Source organism: Phasianus colchicus, chromosome 18 (assembly GCF_987193195.1).
Source record: "Phasianus colchicus chromosome 18, bPhaCol1.hap1.1, whole genome shotgun sequence".
NCBI classification, from domain to species: Eukaryota; Metazoa; Chordata; class Aves; order Galliformes; family Phasianidae; genus Phasianus; species Phasianus colchicus.
The window spans coordinates 10965087-10979808 of record NC_143453.1 but is presented as its reverse complement, the minus strand read 5'-3'; the positions used below and the strand labels follow the sequence as shown (position 1 = coordinate 10979808).

General features: G+C 40.2%; 1 protein-coding gene across 10 annotated transcripts in view; it reads left to right on the top strand.

The window, feature by feature from the left end:
* GALNT9 (polypeptide N-acetylgalactosaminyltransferase 9) overlaps positions 1-14722 on the top strand; it is a 439027-nt gene that overhangs the window by 339877 nt on the left and 84428 nt on the right. For all 10 annotated transcript variants that reach the window (XM_090120751.1, XM_090120750.1, XM_031592751.2 and 7 more), the window contains 2 exons: positions 5636-5803; positions 6087-14400. In XM_090120751.1, coding sequence (XP_089976877.1) covers positions 5636-5803; positions 6087-6233 — 315 coding nt within the window. In that variant the 3' untranslated portion in view covers positions 6234-14400. The remainder of the gene's footprint in view (positions 1-5635; positions 5804-6086; positions 14401-14722) is intronic.

The window sequence follows — 14722 nt, the reverse complement described above, 5'->3', positions numbered from 1 at the left end:
CAATTTACAAAATTAATTCAGTATGAGAACTACAGCTGCACAAACCCTAATCAAGGATATTCAAGCACATAGCATAAAAGGTGTTGACAGCAAGCTTTTTAATATATTAAATAAACATTTTTAAAGCCCCTCTTATAATCATCCTGGGCGAGCATAGTTATCTGTTATGTTTAGCTTTCAGTTTCTGACATTTTTCCTTGCAAGCACAGGGCATATAATACCCCTGCTGAGCTGAGATTTGGGTTAGTTGTACATGCCTACTGAATATTAATGAATATCAACATGGCACTCATTCTCACCAGGTTAGGTTACCACTGGTGCCTGATGTATCCTACTGGTTTGAAAACTTCTCAGTATTCAGATACAATCTGGTTTCTTTTTTGATCCTCTTCAATTCTGACAAGCAAATAAGCACTGATTTGAGTACATACATTGTTCCACTGAAACCAATAGAAGTCAGTCAAGTGTTTACAGAAAGCTGAGATGGGCATAAGGTTACTGTTTATTCTGTGATATGTTGTTCTTTGCTTCTACTTCTTAACTTCCCATTTTCCATGTATATTGCACACCTTTGAATGATGTGTCCTGCCATACAAGTGAAAAAGAAAGCTATAGCCCAGTTACTGCTCTCTGGACAAAATGCCTTTCCCTCTGTGTATTCTCAAGATCAGGTTCTACCACCATAATTCACATATTTTCAACTTAAATCAGCTTCTAAATTACTTTATTCAGACTGGGATTATGTCTTTCGTGCATGTCCTTGAATGAATTTAGCTTGCATTCACATCAATTTAACATCATGAATTTGACTCAAGTTAAATCAGTGTAAGCCAGCAGTTAGGAATATCTAAACAAGGTTTTGCATTGGCCTAAATTGATTTCAGAACTCACTTTACAGAGGAGTATTGTCATTTTGATATGTGTTCGTGGGGTCTGAAGTTGGAGTCTAATCCCTTTCAGAAAAAAAGATTTGCAAATGTTCTTGAAAGAGCAATGGGAGACACCATCCGTAGCTAGAGAAATTGTCAGGAAAAGAAAGGAGCATACCTGGGGAACTCAAGTGGCTTGTCATATGCAATCACCTGTAATGCCCACTGGGTCTACACACCGGACAATACCCTTTTGTTTTAAAAAACAGCTTAAAAAAAAAAAAGGGAAAAAAGACCAACCCCAGAAATGGCACACAGGTGTTGAACCATCTAAGAGCAATTCGACGGCCTCAGTGGAAGTATTCGTTGTCTCAGAGTTTATCTTGAGTGCTGTGATGTGGAGCTGATCACACAGCGTGTGAAAGAGGAGAACTGAACCAAACAGCATCCTGGATGCAGGGCCTGGCTCCCTCCCTCCCACACTGCTCTCCTTTCACACCACACAGCAGCCGTGGTGCTGAGAACTCCTCGTGCTGAGATCAAGTGGAAGGGAGAGAGATCTCTGTGCTCAGATTCCTGGAGCTCGCGGCTATACAAACAGATGGAATAAAAGCAGATGAAAGGCCTCGCTTTAACTGCTGCTTCAGGGCAGATATTTAACATTTTTCCAGGCAGAGCTATGTTTTTCCATAGCACACTGGATAGCATATCCCATCGCTCAGAGCAGGGCAATGGATGGAAAGGAAATGGCTCAACAGAAGCAGTGGGTGGCAACCTGTGCGTTTGGTAGCTCTTTGTTACAACAAGTATTCTGGATATTTAAGATATTTCAGGCTCTGTTTCATTAATGTTAGCTTACAGCTCACCTTAACCCGCATTGCTGAGATGTTGTTAAATATTTTGTTTTCCTGGGGAAATTAGAGTGAGGGGTTACATTTCCCATAGAACCTGACTGGACTCATCTGTGCGTGTCCTCCAAAGTTACCTGCTGATCTGTGCTTTCCTCACTTGACTGGAAATCAGCAGGGATGGGTTCTCTGAAGTCAAACCTTCAATTAAGAGCTGACATTTACCTACCAGATTGTGCTCCTGAGGACCACCTTCCATAAGCATCGCTGCCTACTATTTTTTTAATCAGTTGTTGTGACTTTGGTAAACAACCTTTGATGTCTCTTCCATTCTGCTCAGATTTCTGAAAATTGAAAGGAGAAGTGTCCTGTGTTATCGTAGGCACAGCAGATAGCATCAGGATTAGATCCTGGAGTAGTGAACACAGCTCTAGGCTTCAGCATGTGAGGTCCTTCATCATTACATGGGGCATTAAAACAACATTTCTGTTCTGCAGCTTGGGAATGTGTGGGTATGTAAGGCTCACAGCCCATCCGGACTTGTGTAGAAGGGTTTTGTTTGTTTGTTTTCACTGGATTTGAATATGCCTCGATAAAGGGGAGCAGCCGTTTGATTTTGTCTGACAGGGAATAGATTTGGCATGATGCATCACACCCACAGTTCTAATCCAAATGCAGAGGTTGTCATTTCGTTTTCAGTATGGAAGTGACACTTGAGACTGAATTTGAACACAGTGAGTGTAATTTTCATTATTTCATTGATTCTGTATTCCAGTTCCTGTTTTCTAGTCTGCAGTACTAAGCAGCTTATTTTAATACTTACTGTATTTGTGCAGTTTATATTGTCTCTGTGAAGTGATGATATCAAATCTTTGGAGGGAGACATTATTAATCATATAATGAATCTTAATTTGAACTTTGATGAACCTTAATTTCAGATCTGATTTTGCAGAAGCAGGCACTAAAACGTTCCTACATAACGTGGTTTGAATTGACGTGATGGTTTTTATGTGCTTTCAGAATTTTGCTTTATTTTATTTCAGATGTGCCTAAGTTTTTATAACTTTTGGAACTCTCAGCAGAAAGTACAGATTCAGGAACATTATGCTGATGCTGTTCCATTTGTGTCATCATTGTATAGATATCAATTTCCTGTGCCAAGCCATCTTTTATTCTGTTGAGCTGTCACACAACTGCCACTTTTAATATTGGAGACAGTTGAGCAGAGTTACTGTCTTCCACTTCCAGGGCTGAAGCAGCAGCATTAGTTTCTGCATTGACAGCTTCTTTACAACATTGCCTTTCTGAGGTACCTGGCTGCTGTGATGCTGAGGAATGCAACTCTGGCTATAGAGATTCCAAAGACAAAGAATATTTTAGACCATTTTAATATCTGTATAGAAAACACTGCTCCTTCTGAACCACAAGGGAAATCAATCTGACAGAGCAGATAGCCCAGTATAAAAGGCAGCCCTGATTATCTTGATAAGGCAAAGCCACGCAGGCTGGTGGGTGGTATTTTTAGACCCACAGATGTATAATGAAGACGGCAAGATGAACACATTTCCTACCGAGTGTAGTTTTCTGCAATGCCTGCAGTTCATTTGAACTCTGCTGAGCACTCACTGGTTATTACAAGTGTGAAGTAGACATGTTTTACTTAAAAACAGGAATGTGAGATTTTTTTTTTTCCTTTATATGGGAAAAAAAAACAAGTTCACGTGTCAGAGTCAGCAGTCCATTTGAATTTTGAATCACTTTGCTTGCTTGAGCTTCTTTTCCATATGTCCTGAGTATCCCCCCCCCAAAAAAAAAAAAGTCTTGATTCAGTGTGCAGAAACAGTGCCTCAACCTGATGCCACTGTTCATGCCAAGGAGAATCCTCCTGTGGTTACCCCTCTGCTCCCTCTGATGTGGGCTATGCCCTAACCATGTGCTTCACACGGATGCTCTGAACAGAAGTGGCAGGAGGAGAAAATGAGCACATACTCTGTCAGAGGGCATTTGGTTTGGGAGCGAGCAGATGGGGCTTTTTTACCAGCAGAAAGATATGATTATTCACAGCGTGGTTCTTCTGAGGTTAATAAGGATGGGTGTAGAAAGCTAGACTCTAATTCAGTTTTTTTTGATTGACTCTTAATGATGTCTCATGCACTGGCCAGTAGCATCCAATAAGTGCCAGGTATTTCTGACCTGCCTTCCCTTTCCTGTTAAGCAACTCCTGCCACATAACAGCAGTGAGGTGAGGCAGGCAATGAATTTCCCAGGTGATAATTGTGCCACTCCAGTGGCTCCAGCAGCACCCTGGCCATAAAGCTGACTCCATTGCGCAGCCTTTTGGCCACTGTGTGCTGCACTTGAGTACTTATAGGGCAAAATATTGTGCTGGTGGAACGCCTCTGGATTGAAATGCAGAAGTGAGAAGGGGATGCTTCAGACTCATTAGAGCATAATCATGCTGTAACAAACCTGCACAGAACAGAGCCATGCTGGACATTTATTGGAGGGAAGAGGTATCTGTAAGTTAGAGAAAGAAAAGAGAAATATTGTATTTCCAGCTACATTTCTGGCTGCATGAGCTAGAGAATGGAGAGCACAGGAAGGAATGCCATTGAGCCTTCAGTCTGCTGCCAAATTAACATCATGCATTCTCTGTCTTGAATCACCCTCAGAAGACTCTCCCTCAACTGTTTGGAGAGAAGCAGTAACGAAGGTTTTGATGTTTGCAATGTATAAATGAGGACTCCATCATAGTTATCTCAGTATTATGTGCTAGGCAGTTGGTACAGCCCACTAAATGAACATCCTAAATTCACCCCACTCTGTAGGAGAGGGGAATCACGTCTTGAGAATCCGGCACAGAGGGTTTGGAATCAGCATCCTTCATCAAGGAAGGTGAATGGGCAGCCATCCACTCCTTACACCTGGAGCCTGCTGTGGACACAGAGAACAGCTCTCTTCCATCACAAATTTGCATTGTGACAATTAGCCCTGCTTGACGGGAGCCACCTACAGATACTTCCTTTGTCCTTCAATATTTTTCCTTTATGATTGCAATATGATTGCACTAAGATACATTCTGGCGCTCTGAGATTCCAAGAAGCTGATTTTTCACCTCTCCAACATACAGATTTTCTTTTCTTGAGGGCCACTGATGTGAGACAGGTGAAATCATCACTTAAAATGGAATAAAGGTAAAAAGGACTCTTGCTTTGTAAAAATTCATGTCTGATTGTGTTGTAAATGTTAAACTGCTGGTACCCGCTAAGACTTTTATCCTGATTAAAAAACAAAAAATACTCCAAAGTAATAACTGGCCGTCACCTGAAGCATATTTACTGCCTGCAGCGTTTATCACATTACCACATTTCAAATCAGTTAAACCTCACAAAAACCTGAAATATCAGTGTCATTCTTCAGTGTGTTATTATGTTGACCTGAAGAATATGTTAGCAAATTATTTCTTTCCCTCAGGATTTTTTTTTTTTTTTACTTTTATTTTTGGTAACTGGATTTTTTCAGTAGCATTTATTTACAAAAACTAATTAGAGCTGTTGCTATCGATAGCCTCTAACAGAGCTCTTAAGAGCAAACTGCACAGCAAATTGACATCGTGTCCTTGTTCCATCAATTCCTGCTGAGTGGGTATGATTTACATATTGATTACTTCATCTTCTTGATTGCCCTTTTGCACAAAATATTGGGTTGGGAATGGCGGGGAGCATACTGTGTCCTACGAGAGACCTCGGGTTGCTAAACCAATGTTCTCAGGCTCTGCCCTGGAGCACAATGTGCCAAAGTGGGAAGGGCCTGACCCACAGCACGACAAAGGACAAAAGGCGCTGCCAGTTGGCCTGGTGTCCCATGGCTGGGGCTGCAGGGCCATGGTGAAACTGTTCCCTTTGCTTTTCTCCCCAGCTCGTTCGCTACAGCTCTGATGGTGTCCTGCAGCTGGGGCCGCTGGGCTCCACGGCCTTCCTGCCTGACTCCAAATGCCTCGTTGATGATGGGAAGGGCAGGACGCCGACTCTGAAGAAGTGTGAAGATGTCCTGAGACCAGCACAGAGGTTCTGGGATTTTACACAGGTGCGGAAAAGCTCAGAGAGCCACACAGAGAGGAACTGGAGAGAAACAGTGACCGGGAGGATATTTAATGGAGATCAAGAAGGTCTTTAGAGGACTACTCTAGGAATCCTCCCCGATGCCTTCTAGGATTTCTCCCCTTTAAACTTTTTATCACTTGAACTATAGAGAAAGTTCCGGGCTTTTCAGAGTGCTTTCTAGAAATTTACAGATCTAGCACTTTTTTCCCCAAGTCTTTCTGACATTTTCTTGTTCCTTCTTCTAACACTTCTTTTCTTTCTTTCAGAATGGTCCAATCATCAGCAGAGACACTGGCCGTTGTCTAGAAGTGGAAATGTCAAAGGATGCAAATTTTGGGCTCAGATTAGTTGTACAAAGGTGCTCGGGTCAAAAATGGATGATTAGAAACTGGATAAAACACGGCCGACATTGATTGCTGGGGCTGAGAGGCTGCTTCTCCTGCCATTGTCCATTGCTCAGTGTGCCATATCTTGCAAGGCATTTGTCCTAAAGCAAAATAGTTTGAACAGGACTTGGATCTAATCTCCATAGTTGAGCAATCAATGGAGGAAAAAAAAAGAGGAAGAAAAAAAAAGCAAATACTTACATGCTCTCTTTGACTATTTCTTGCTACAGTAGACAACCTGGGAAGCTTAAGAAGAGTTTTCTGTTTATTTGGAAGTCTTGGAAAGATCAGAAGACACAGGAAAGTGTGTTCCTAAGCTCTCCTAGGAGAATTAATAGACAGATGTTTCTATGAGTTGAGAGATCCCAATACTGCCTCACAAAGAGAGTTCTCCGATGGGTAGCTTTTTAGCTTTAAGTTATTGACTGGTGCACAAATCCTATGGTGAATAATCATGTGCCTTTTTTATTGTACTTCGTATACAAGAGGACTGGAAAAATCCTACCTTTTCAGCATGTCTGGCTCATTGTACTAAAACGAAGACCTGTAAATACACTGGAAAACATAATACAATATATGATAAATTTCAAGGTTGATTGTTTAGGAGTCTCTATCTCTAGAAAGAGACTATTCTGCATATGTTTACAGGTGGTTCTCAACCTTTAAGCTGCTAAAAGGCAGCATTTTAGAGACCTCTTCCATAGACACAGATAAACGTTGAATAGGTAAAATAACCATGTTCCATTGTATTGCCACATTTTACATTTCTTGACTGTAAAAGAGTCACAATATAGCACTTGCATATTTAACTCTTTAGAGGCAGTAAATGTCCTAGTAGGCGAGTGGATATGGAGAGGCCTTTGCTGGCCTTCAAGCCCCAAGTACAGGTTCAAGGCTCCCATCCTGCAGGGCTGTGCCTGCAGGTACACTTGGTGTTGTTCCAGCGACCGCCTGGAAGCCAGAGGCGGGGAACACTGGATGCTCATTACTTCTGTCAGTAAGGTGACTTAGTTGCCAACTGTGGAATTCAGCAATTTGAGGCTTCCATTTTGTTGCCCATCTTGTGAAAATGTCAAATGTGAGCAAACATGCTTTGTGAGCACTGTCTAGACAAATTTCCTGAACAAACCAACAAAGGCTTTTCAGTATTTGAAAACAAACACAAACCTAATGCTACGAGAAGTAGTTCGAGCAGGAGAGAACTAGGCAGCTTATATAAGAAATGTTACTCTGAAATATAGATATTTTACTGTAGTTGACCTGGTGACAGCATATTTGTGAACCTGCATTAATAACGTATCCAATGGCTCATGCAGTGTCTGTGCAAGGGCAGCCAGAGCAATGGCAGAGCCTTGCCCAAGAGGCGATCAGAGCTGATGACCACTGCCAAGGTCAGCAGGCTTTGGGTGCAGGTCCACGGCGATGGCTTTTCACTGCAGTAAATTCAGTCATACTGAATGACAGAGACAGCATCTTAACTTTGTTGTTTAATATTTTATAGTACTTTTAAAAAAGGTTTTGTTTTGTTTTACTGAGCTAGGAAAATAGGTAATTGCAGACACTGCAGTACCATAAATCTTGGTGATCTGTTTCTTGAAGAGCTTTTGCCGTTCCTATTTCAAGGCATGCTGAACAAAATAAATTGGAAACAAAGTTAATTTTTCAAGGGCATGGTATGTAATAAAATATTTACTTTTAACATGCAAATTCCATCAGTTGTTGTCAACTCTTGGTTGGCATCCAGAGAGCACATTGCCCTATTTTGCCCCATTTTATTTTTGCAATTGTGTGTACAATATGTGGATTTTTTTTATTATTATTATTTTTTTGGTGGCTAATAGCTGATCTTTATTTATGTCACATGCACCAGGTTATGCATGAATATATACAAAAGAATAATTATGGCTGAGATTCTATTATAAAAATGGTTAAAATTCTGTGTTTATGGTTACTTGACCTCTAGAACAGCGTGCAGGGAGAGGTAGCATCTTGAATTAATCAAGCATTACATTAAAATCATGGATGGGCTCAGTACTCAATCCTTGCAGGTCTGAAACAGAGGTAGGGAGATTCAGGCTAAATATAGACTGGGAGCAGTTGCCCTGCATTTAACCTCATTCCGTTAATCTACCAGACAATTTAAAAAACCAGTTACCATCTACAAGGCAGGTGTTGAATTCTTTGTATAGAACTTCTATTTGTAAGTGACTTTTGATCTTCTCTCAGATACAATTTAAAAGGGGGAAACCGTACGGAAGTTTTATTCCTTCTTTTGTTTATTCTAACAGAGTTTTATGGCATGGCTGAGGGAGGCAGGAAGACAGAATGGAGAGTTACTTTTACCTGGTGAGTTCTGGGGGGAGCAAAGTGGCAAGCTGTTCACACCTTGTGTCGTCTTCTCAGTTAAATACAGCTAACTGTGAAGGTGGCACAAAGGTGAAAATAGTTCTATGTGTATATATGGCGTGACTTCTCAGTACCTCACTCGTAGGAATATAAAGTTACTGCACCCAACAGAAGTTAATATGCCACGTGTTGTTTTGTTTTCTTCTTGACAAATCATCAATCTAGACTTGATCATTGGTTAGCAATAGGGCAGCAAGCTTTTCAACCCTTTGCACAGGAAAAAGGAGAAATACCAAATCTACTACCCTGAAAAATAATGTTGCATTTGCTGTTTAGAAGCTTTGAAGCTGAGAAGACCAGATGGATGTGCTTTTACTCTCAAAGATTTTAAGCAAAAATTATTACCTTTCATTATCACACCACCATAACGAACATGAGTTGGCTGGCCTGGGAATTACATGGCTGCACTTTTTCCATGCTCAGTGCAAAGCATTAGAATGTGGCCACGTGGTCTAACCAAGGGTCAGTCCTGGCAGGCTTTGAGTGCAGAGGTCACACATTGCTGGAAGCCTGCAAGAACCAGACTTTCAGTATGAGAAAGAATGCAGATTTCTGTGATAGTTAAATGGCTCTGAGATTTATGAATAATATAAAAGAATTCAAATAACTTAAAGGTAAGGTTGGTTTTCTCTGTGATTGTCAGGGTGTTTTTTTTAAGACTTAATGAAACAATTTCTTATATTTAAGAAATACGTCTGTTGTGTTCTTTTTACTTTGGTCTTTATCTGTCTGAACCACTGCTTTGACTGTGGTATTAACATGGTAAATCTGCATGTGAGAGAGTCTTAAATATTCTCTCATAAAAGGAATAACAATAATAAAAAAGGCTTGAGTATTATCTGTTTTAACCAAAGTCTATGGGTCTCTTGTCAGTATTTCACCCGTAGTATAATCCGAAGTCCTGCTTCGTGTTGTTTCAAATGTTCAGTCATGTTTCCTGCAGTGCAGATAATCTCAAAAGTATTTAATGCCTTGTAGAGGAAATTCAGATAAGAATGGAGTTTTCAATGTCTTTTTTGTTTAAGAGAGTTTGGAATTAAACACTATCTCCTGGGACAGAGGAATAGAAGGCAAGGAGCACCAGTTTGAGAATGCTCCTATCCTAGGCAAGCATGACAAATACTACTTCTGTAAGCATGTCAAGATCCTTTTAAAACGAGTTTCAGTCCTGTATGGAAAAAAAAAACCTTACAGAACTCTCTCCTTTGAGAGCTACAACCTGTCTTTCAAGCTGAATTTGTTCTTGGCTGGAGTGAAGCCATTTGTTCCTCAGCCAGACTTGTTCACGAGCTTTATCGGCTTAGTGGTTCCTGAGGCATGGTCACCTCCAGTGGAAAGGAGCTGAGAGAAGGAAGAAAGTTTTTTAAAGGTGTTATTGAAGGATTTGATTGCACTGGAATTACATAAATGTTGTACTCCTCCATGAGGCATGAGAACTCTTCAGGAGTGTCCCGCGTCCCAAAAGCTAAAAGCTGGTTCCACAGACAGAATACAAAAACTAAGGCAGTTCTTCATGGATACTCTGGAAGTGTTGAACCATCTATCTCACTTTAATGATTTGGAGCTTGACGTGTCTGAACATCAAGCCCTCCTTGTCCTTTGGAAACTGTTCAGATCTCTTTTCATCAGCTTGCTCCTTTATAAAAACAGGTTCAGTAGATGAAAACCTCAAGTGCTGTGTGACAAGGGGTGTAATCTATCTGACACAGGACAGCTGAAATTTTAAATGCTTAGGCCACATCTAATAAGCATTAATGGAATAGCATGAGTCCTAATCTGTTCTTCAGATCAATTACACGTTCCTTCAATATCCATCATTTAGTTGAATCCATTCATTAGCAGCCATACCAAAGCACAACATAGCCTGCTTGGGGACAAAATGTGTTCCACTGTAAGAACTTCAACAAAAACTGTGGTGCAGGGAAAGGTTGGCACATTGGTATTCAGGTAGGACTCAAATACCTCTGGGTTGTTTTGTGGTTTTGTTTTTTTGTTTGTTTGTTAGGTGAAAGCCTTTGTGAGGAAGAACAACTGTCAGAATTCCCTCAATTGAAAACAGTTCTATTTTAGACTGTTGAACTTCCATTTCTGACTGCTGCTATTTTGACTAACTGCTACTTAGCACTGACACAGTCAGTCCTGAGGTCATGCTACAGATAAAAGATGGTTTTGCAAATTGGAGGAACTAGCTAACAAGATGGATAGAAACCATGGGAGGATCATGTCTTCACACATCTCTAAATATGGATGTCACAAAAATAAACCTGATGTTACGTTCTCTCAGGATGGAACCACAAACTTTATACAGTTTTGAATTCCTTCATTAAGAATTCAAGAGGCCAGATCTCACTTTGCAGACATTTATTTTTTTTTCCTGGTGATATTAGTGGACTTAGTGTGGCAGCTGCAATCACTGGGTACACGGAAAAATCAATTCATTGGCCATAATCTACTGAAGCATCCGTATCATGCATTACCAACGTGATAACACGGATATTCATCAACCCCCAGTGCACGACTGTTTTCTCCTAGAGGTGGAGTCTGCTTACTTAGTGAAATAGGGAACTCAGGAGTCAATACTGCAATGATATGCTAATAATTCCCAGTGAATTTGGCACAAAGCACACCAATATTTACATCTCTAGACTCATGTAATTTATTAGCTTCAGGTTCTCTCCTAACAATCTCCCATCTCTGACAACTGTTAAAAATACTTTGTCCTTCTAAATACCTGGAATACTTATACCATCTGAAGATTTTAGCTGTTTCTGCAGTACACCAGGCTTAGATAAAAGATTTACAATGATCTCTCAATACATTGCAACTGATATTAGAATGGTTTCACAAAATATATTGACTTATTTTAAAATATTAGTAATATGGAACTAAAGATATTGTCCTCATGGATTACCCTAAGCAAAACCAATGTTTTTTCTTTGCCCAAAAATATTTACTCATAAATATCCCAGCGAAGCAATACATGCCAACATGATTTCAAAGAACAGAATTTCTGAATCACGATTGTGCTTCAGTGACATGAAGAAGCACTTCCTACATTTCACAGAGCTGCAGTTTTCTCTTGGCCATCAAAAAGTATTGCCCAGTTTTAAACTCATTGTAATAAGTTTAATTAAAAAAAAAAACAAAACGCACCAACCAAAAGGCAAGCTGTGACTGCAAATAATTTTTCATTATGTGGCGCATCATCAAATCAATTTGTATTTACACTTGAAAAGTTAATAAATTACTATGCATTTTGCTGCTGACAGGAGCATTTTTTATTAGTGCACATCTGGACACCTCATTCTAAAATTCAAAGCTGTCACACCAAAAGAAAAACCAGGAAAGCAAACAGTCTATGTACATTTTATATGTAATGTGTTCTGAAAGGCAGTCAGGTCGTGTTTGAGATGAGCACAGCACACTGTGCAGCAGATTGCAGACTCTGAGATAAGCTCTGTGCATGTCAGAGAAGATGCATCACCACGCCCTCATCAGAGACTTGGCCCCTGAAAGTGCACATCCAAAAGTAGACTGATAACATTACAGACTGAGTAGCTGCTAGACCTCAGGCGTGGTTTGTCATGCAGTCGTGGTACAAAGACATACTTGTGCACATTATACTTGCAGGTACTGATCCACACAGTATTACAAGCTGTGTTCACATGCAGTCCCTTGCCACCAGTAAGTTCTGCACAAGAAGCATTCAAACACAAAAGAAAAGTATCTCCATTCAAAAATTCTGATCTCACAACCAATGTTCCTGAAATCATTGAACCATGGGGAAAAATAAGCTATAGAAACACAGAGAGGAAGCTTGTGATGGAAGTGTTCTCTTGCAATTTTGTATTGGAGCTATGTTTTGAATATTCAAATCTGTACAAGCACATCAATCTGTAATTGATGCATTACTGTTCTAAAGAACATTCCTGTAACCAAAGAAATTGAAGGATTAACAGTTCCCAAATTGCCTATGTTGGTACAGGACAGAAAGACAGATCCCACACCCTGTGGTTTGACCTGTATCAATCCAGAGGCTAAACTTGCAGATGATATAAAATGTCATTGCTCTACTGCAGTAAATGGAAGTTCTGGGAACTACAGTAATTTACAGGTCTGGTCAGTTTGTGATTGATAATATTGTTATTGACTTGATTCTTTTCTGCTTCCCAAGTCACTTTCATCTTCCCAAAGGCAGCAGAAGGGGAGTATGAAGTGCTAGTGCATGCTGTCATGCTTCTACCAGCAGTCTGTGCAGTCCAGTACATCATCTCTGAAAACTGTCAATAACTGATGTTTAGAAGAATGAAAATGCAGAACAATGATCGTGTATATCCCCGTCATTTCAGAAGGCAGAGAATTCCCAAGCTAGAGTCTATACACACCAACACTGCCTTTACATAACTAATCCACTTATATCTCTCGATATCAAAACATCCTGTTGTAAAAAATAGCACAATTGCTGCGTGAGTCACTATCTCTACTTTTAAATCTACTTGTCAGTTCATTCCAGAGGATGCCTTGTGGTTCTCTTACAGTTAAAAACTGTGAATAATTGCTGCCAACTCTTCTTCTCACCTCTTTTTAGTTTGACCCCTGTCATCCCTTCTCAAACATATTTTAGAACTGATCAAGTGTCACACTTATTTTGTATTACTGGCAAACAACTTCATAAAAGTGTAAGCACATGCTCTGTGTCATATATTGGACTGGGTGATAACACAGTGAGAACAGATTGGGTTCCTGAGCTGTTCAGCTGTATAAAACATACATTACTGTTTTTAACATTGACTTTGGAGCTCAGCCAGACTGCTTCTGCCCTGCTAGCATGTATGCACAATGTTTGCAGTTTGTGATCAAGGAGCGCAGAGCATCTGTGAAAGCATCTAACACCTTTCATTCTGCTAGAAACAGGAGAAAGACTTCCACACCTGGTCCCAAGGCCCGCCCATGGGCTATGGCTGTGTCACCAAGCTGGGGACTGACTTCAGTGTCCCCCACTGTCATGCACGTCTCCTTTCAATTCAACTAACTTGGTGAGATCTGAGTGCAACAGGCTTTCTCCTTCCTGGTTTCTAAGAGGATGGTGACTTCACAAGTCAAAGAGCAGCTGTTAAGTGCTTCCCTGCTTTATCCATAGGAACTGAGGTTGGCTGTAATCTTCAGGTGGGCAACAACAAAATCAGCCTCTGACGAACAAACTGACTGGCTTAGCCTTGGCAAACCTATCTCCAGTATTGGTCTTTCTTGTGCTTGGGCGCTTCTTCATAAATCCACACTGAGGACTGTGCATAGAAACACTGCTCTGTTGCTAGCTAAGGTATTCTGTGGACTTAATTTATTATTAAAATCTAATCCAGCATTTCTTGGAAGGAAAAATGTTGTCTTTAAAAGGTACCATATGCTTATTAAAAAGAGTGTTCTGTGAATAATAGCCAGCAAAATTAGGTTCATGAAAATATTTTGTCAGCAGTTCTGCGTACGACAACATTTCACTACAGAAGTCATCAGAAGTCTGAGATTATTCACTGTGAAGGCAGTGTCTCCTCTATCTTTTTTAAATCAATAATTTGTTGTAAATCAAGCATGAATCACATATATGTGCCTATAACTGAGCACTCAGTAGCAGAGAGAAGCTTACGTGTTGCTTGGCAAGTTTTTTTGTTTTGTCTATCTGTTGATCAAGTAATACAGTCCATCACCTGTATCAGGCAGACTTTGCACCCTGACTGGTCAGCTGGAACTTAAAGAAGACAAGAGGGACTGAAGTGATTTCCTCTCCATAACGGTAAGGAAAAAACAAATATATTTTTATGCTAGAACGTAAGAAAGGTTCAGAACCTGTGAAAAAAAATCCAAAAACCTGTCTCAGTGCCAGCAAACAAAACAGTCCTTTTCATGAAAATTTGGTGCAACTTTTTCACAGGCCATATTCTCTTATTATAAGCTCGTCATCACTGTTTAATCAGTCTCTAGCTTTCCCTTAACACTGTTCTCACCTTTTTCTATCATCTTATTTCCTTATTGTAAATGTGTAGGCTTTTTTTCAGGGGGTAATAATACAGATGACTTGCACTGAGGAAAAAGGCCCTTTGATTAAAAGAAGTAAT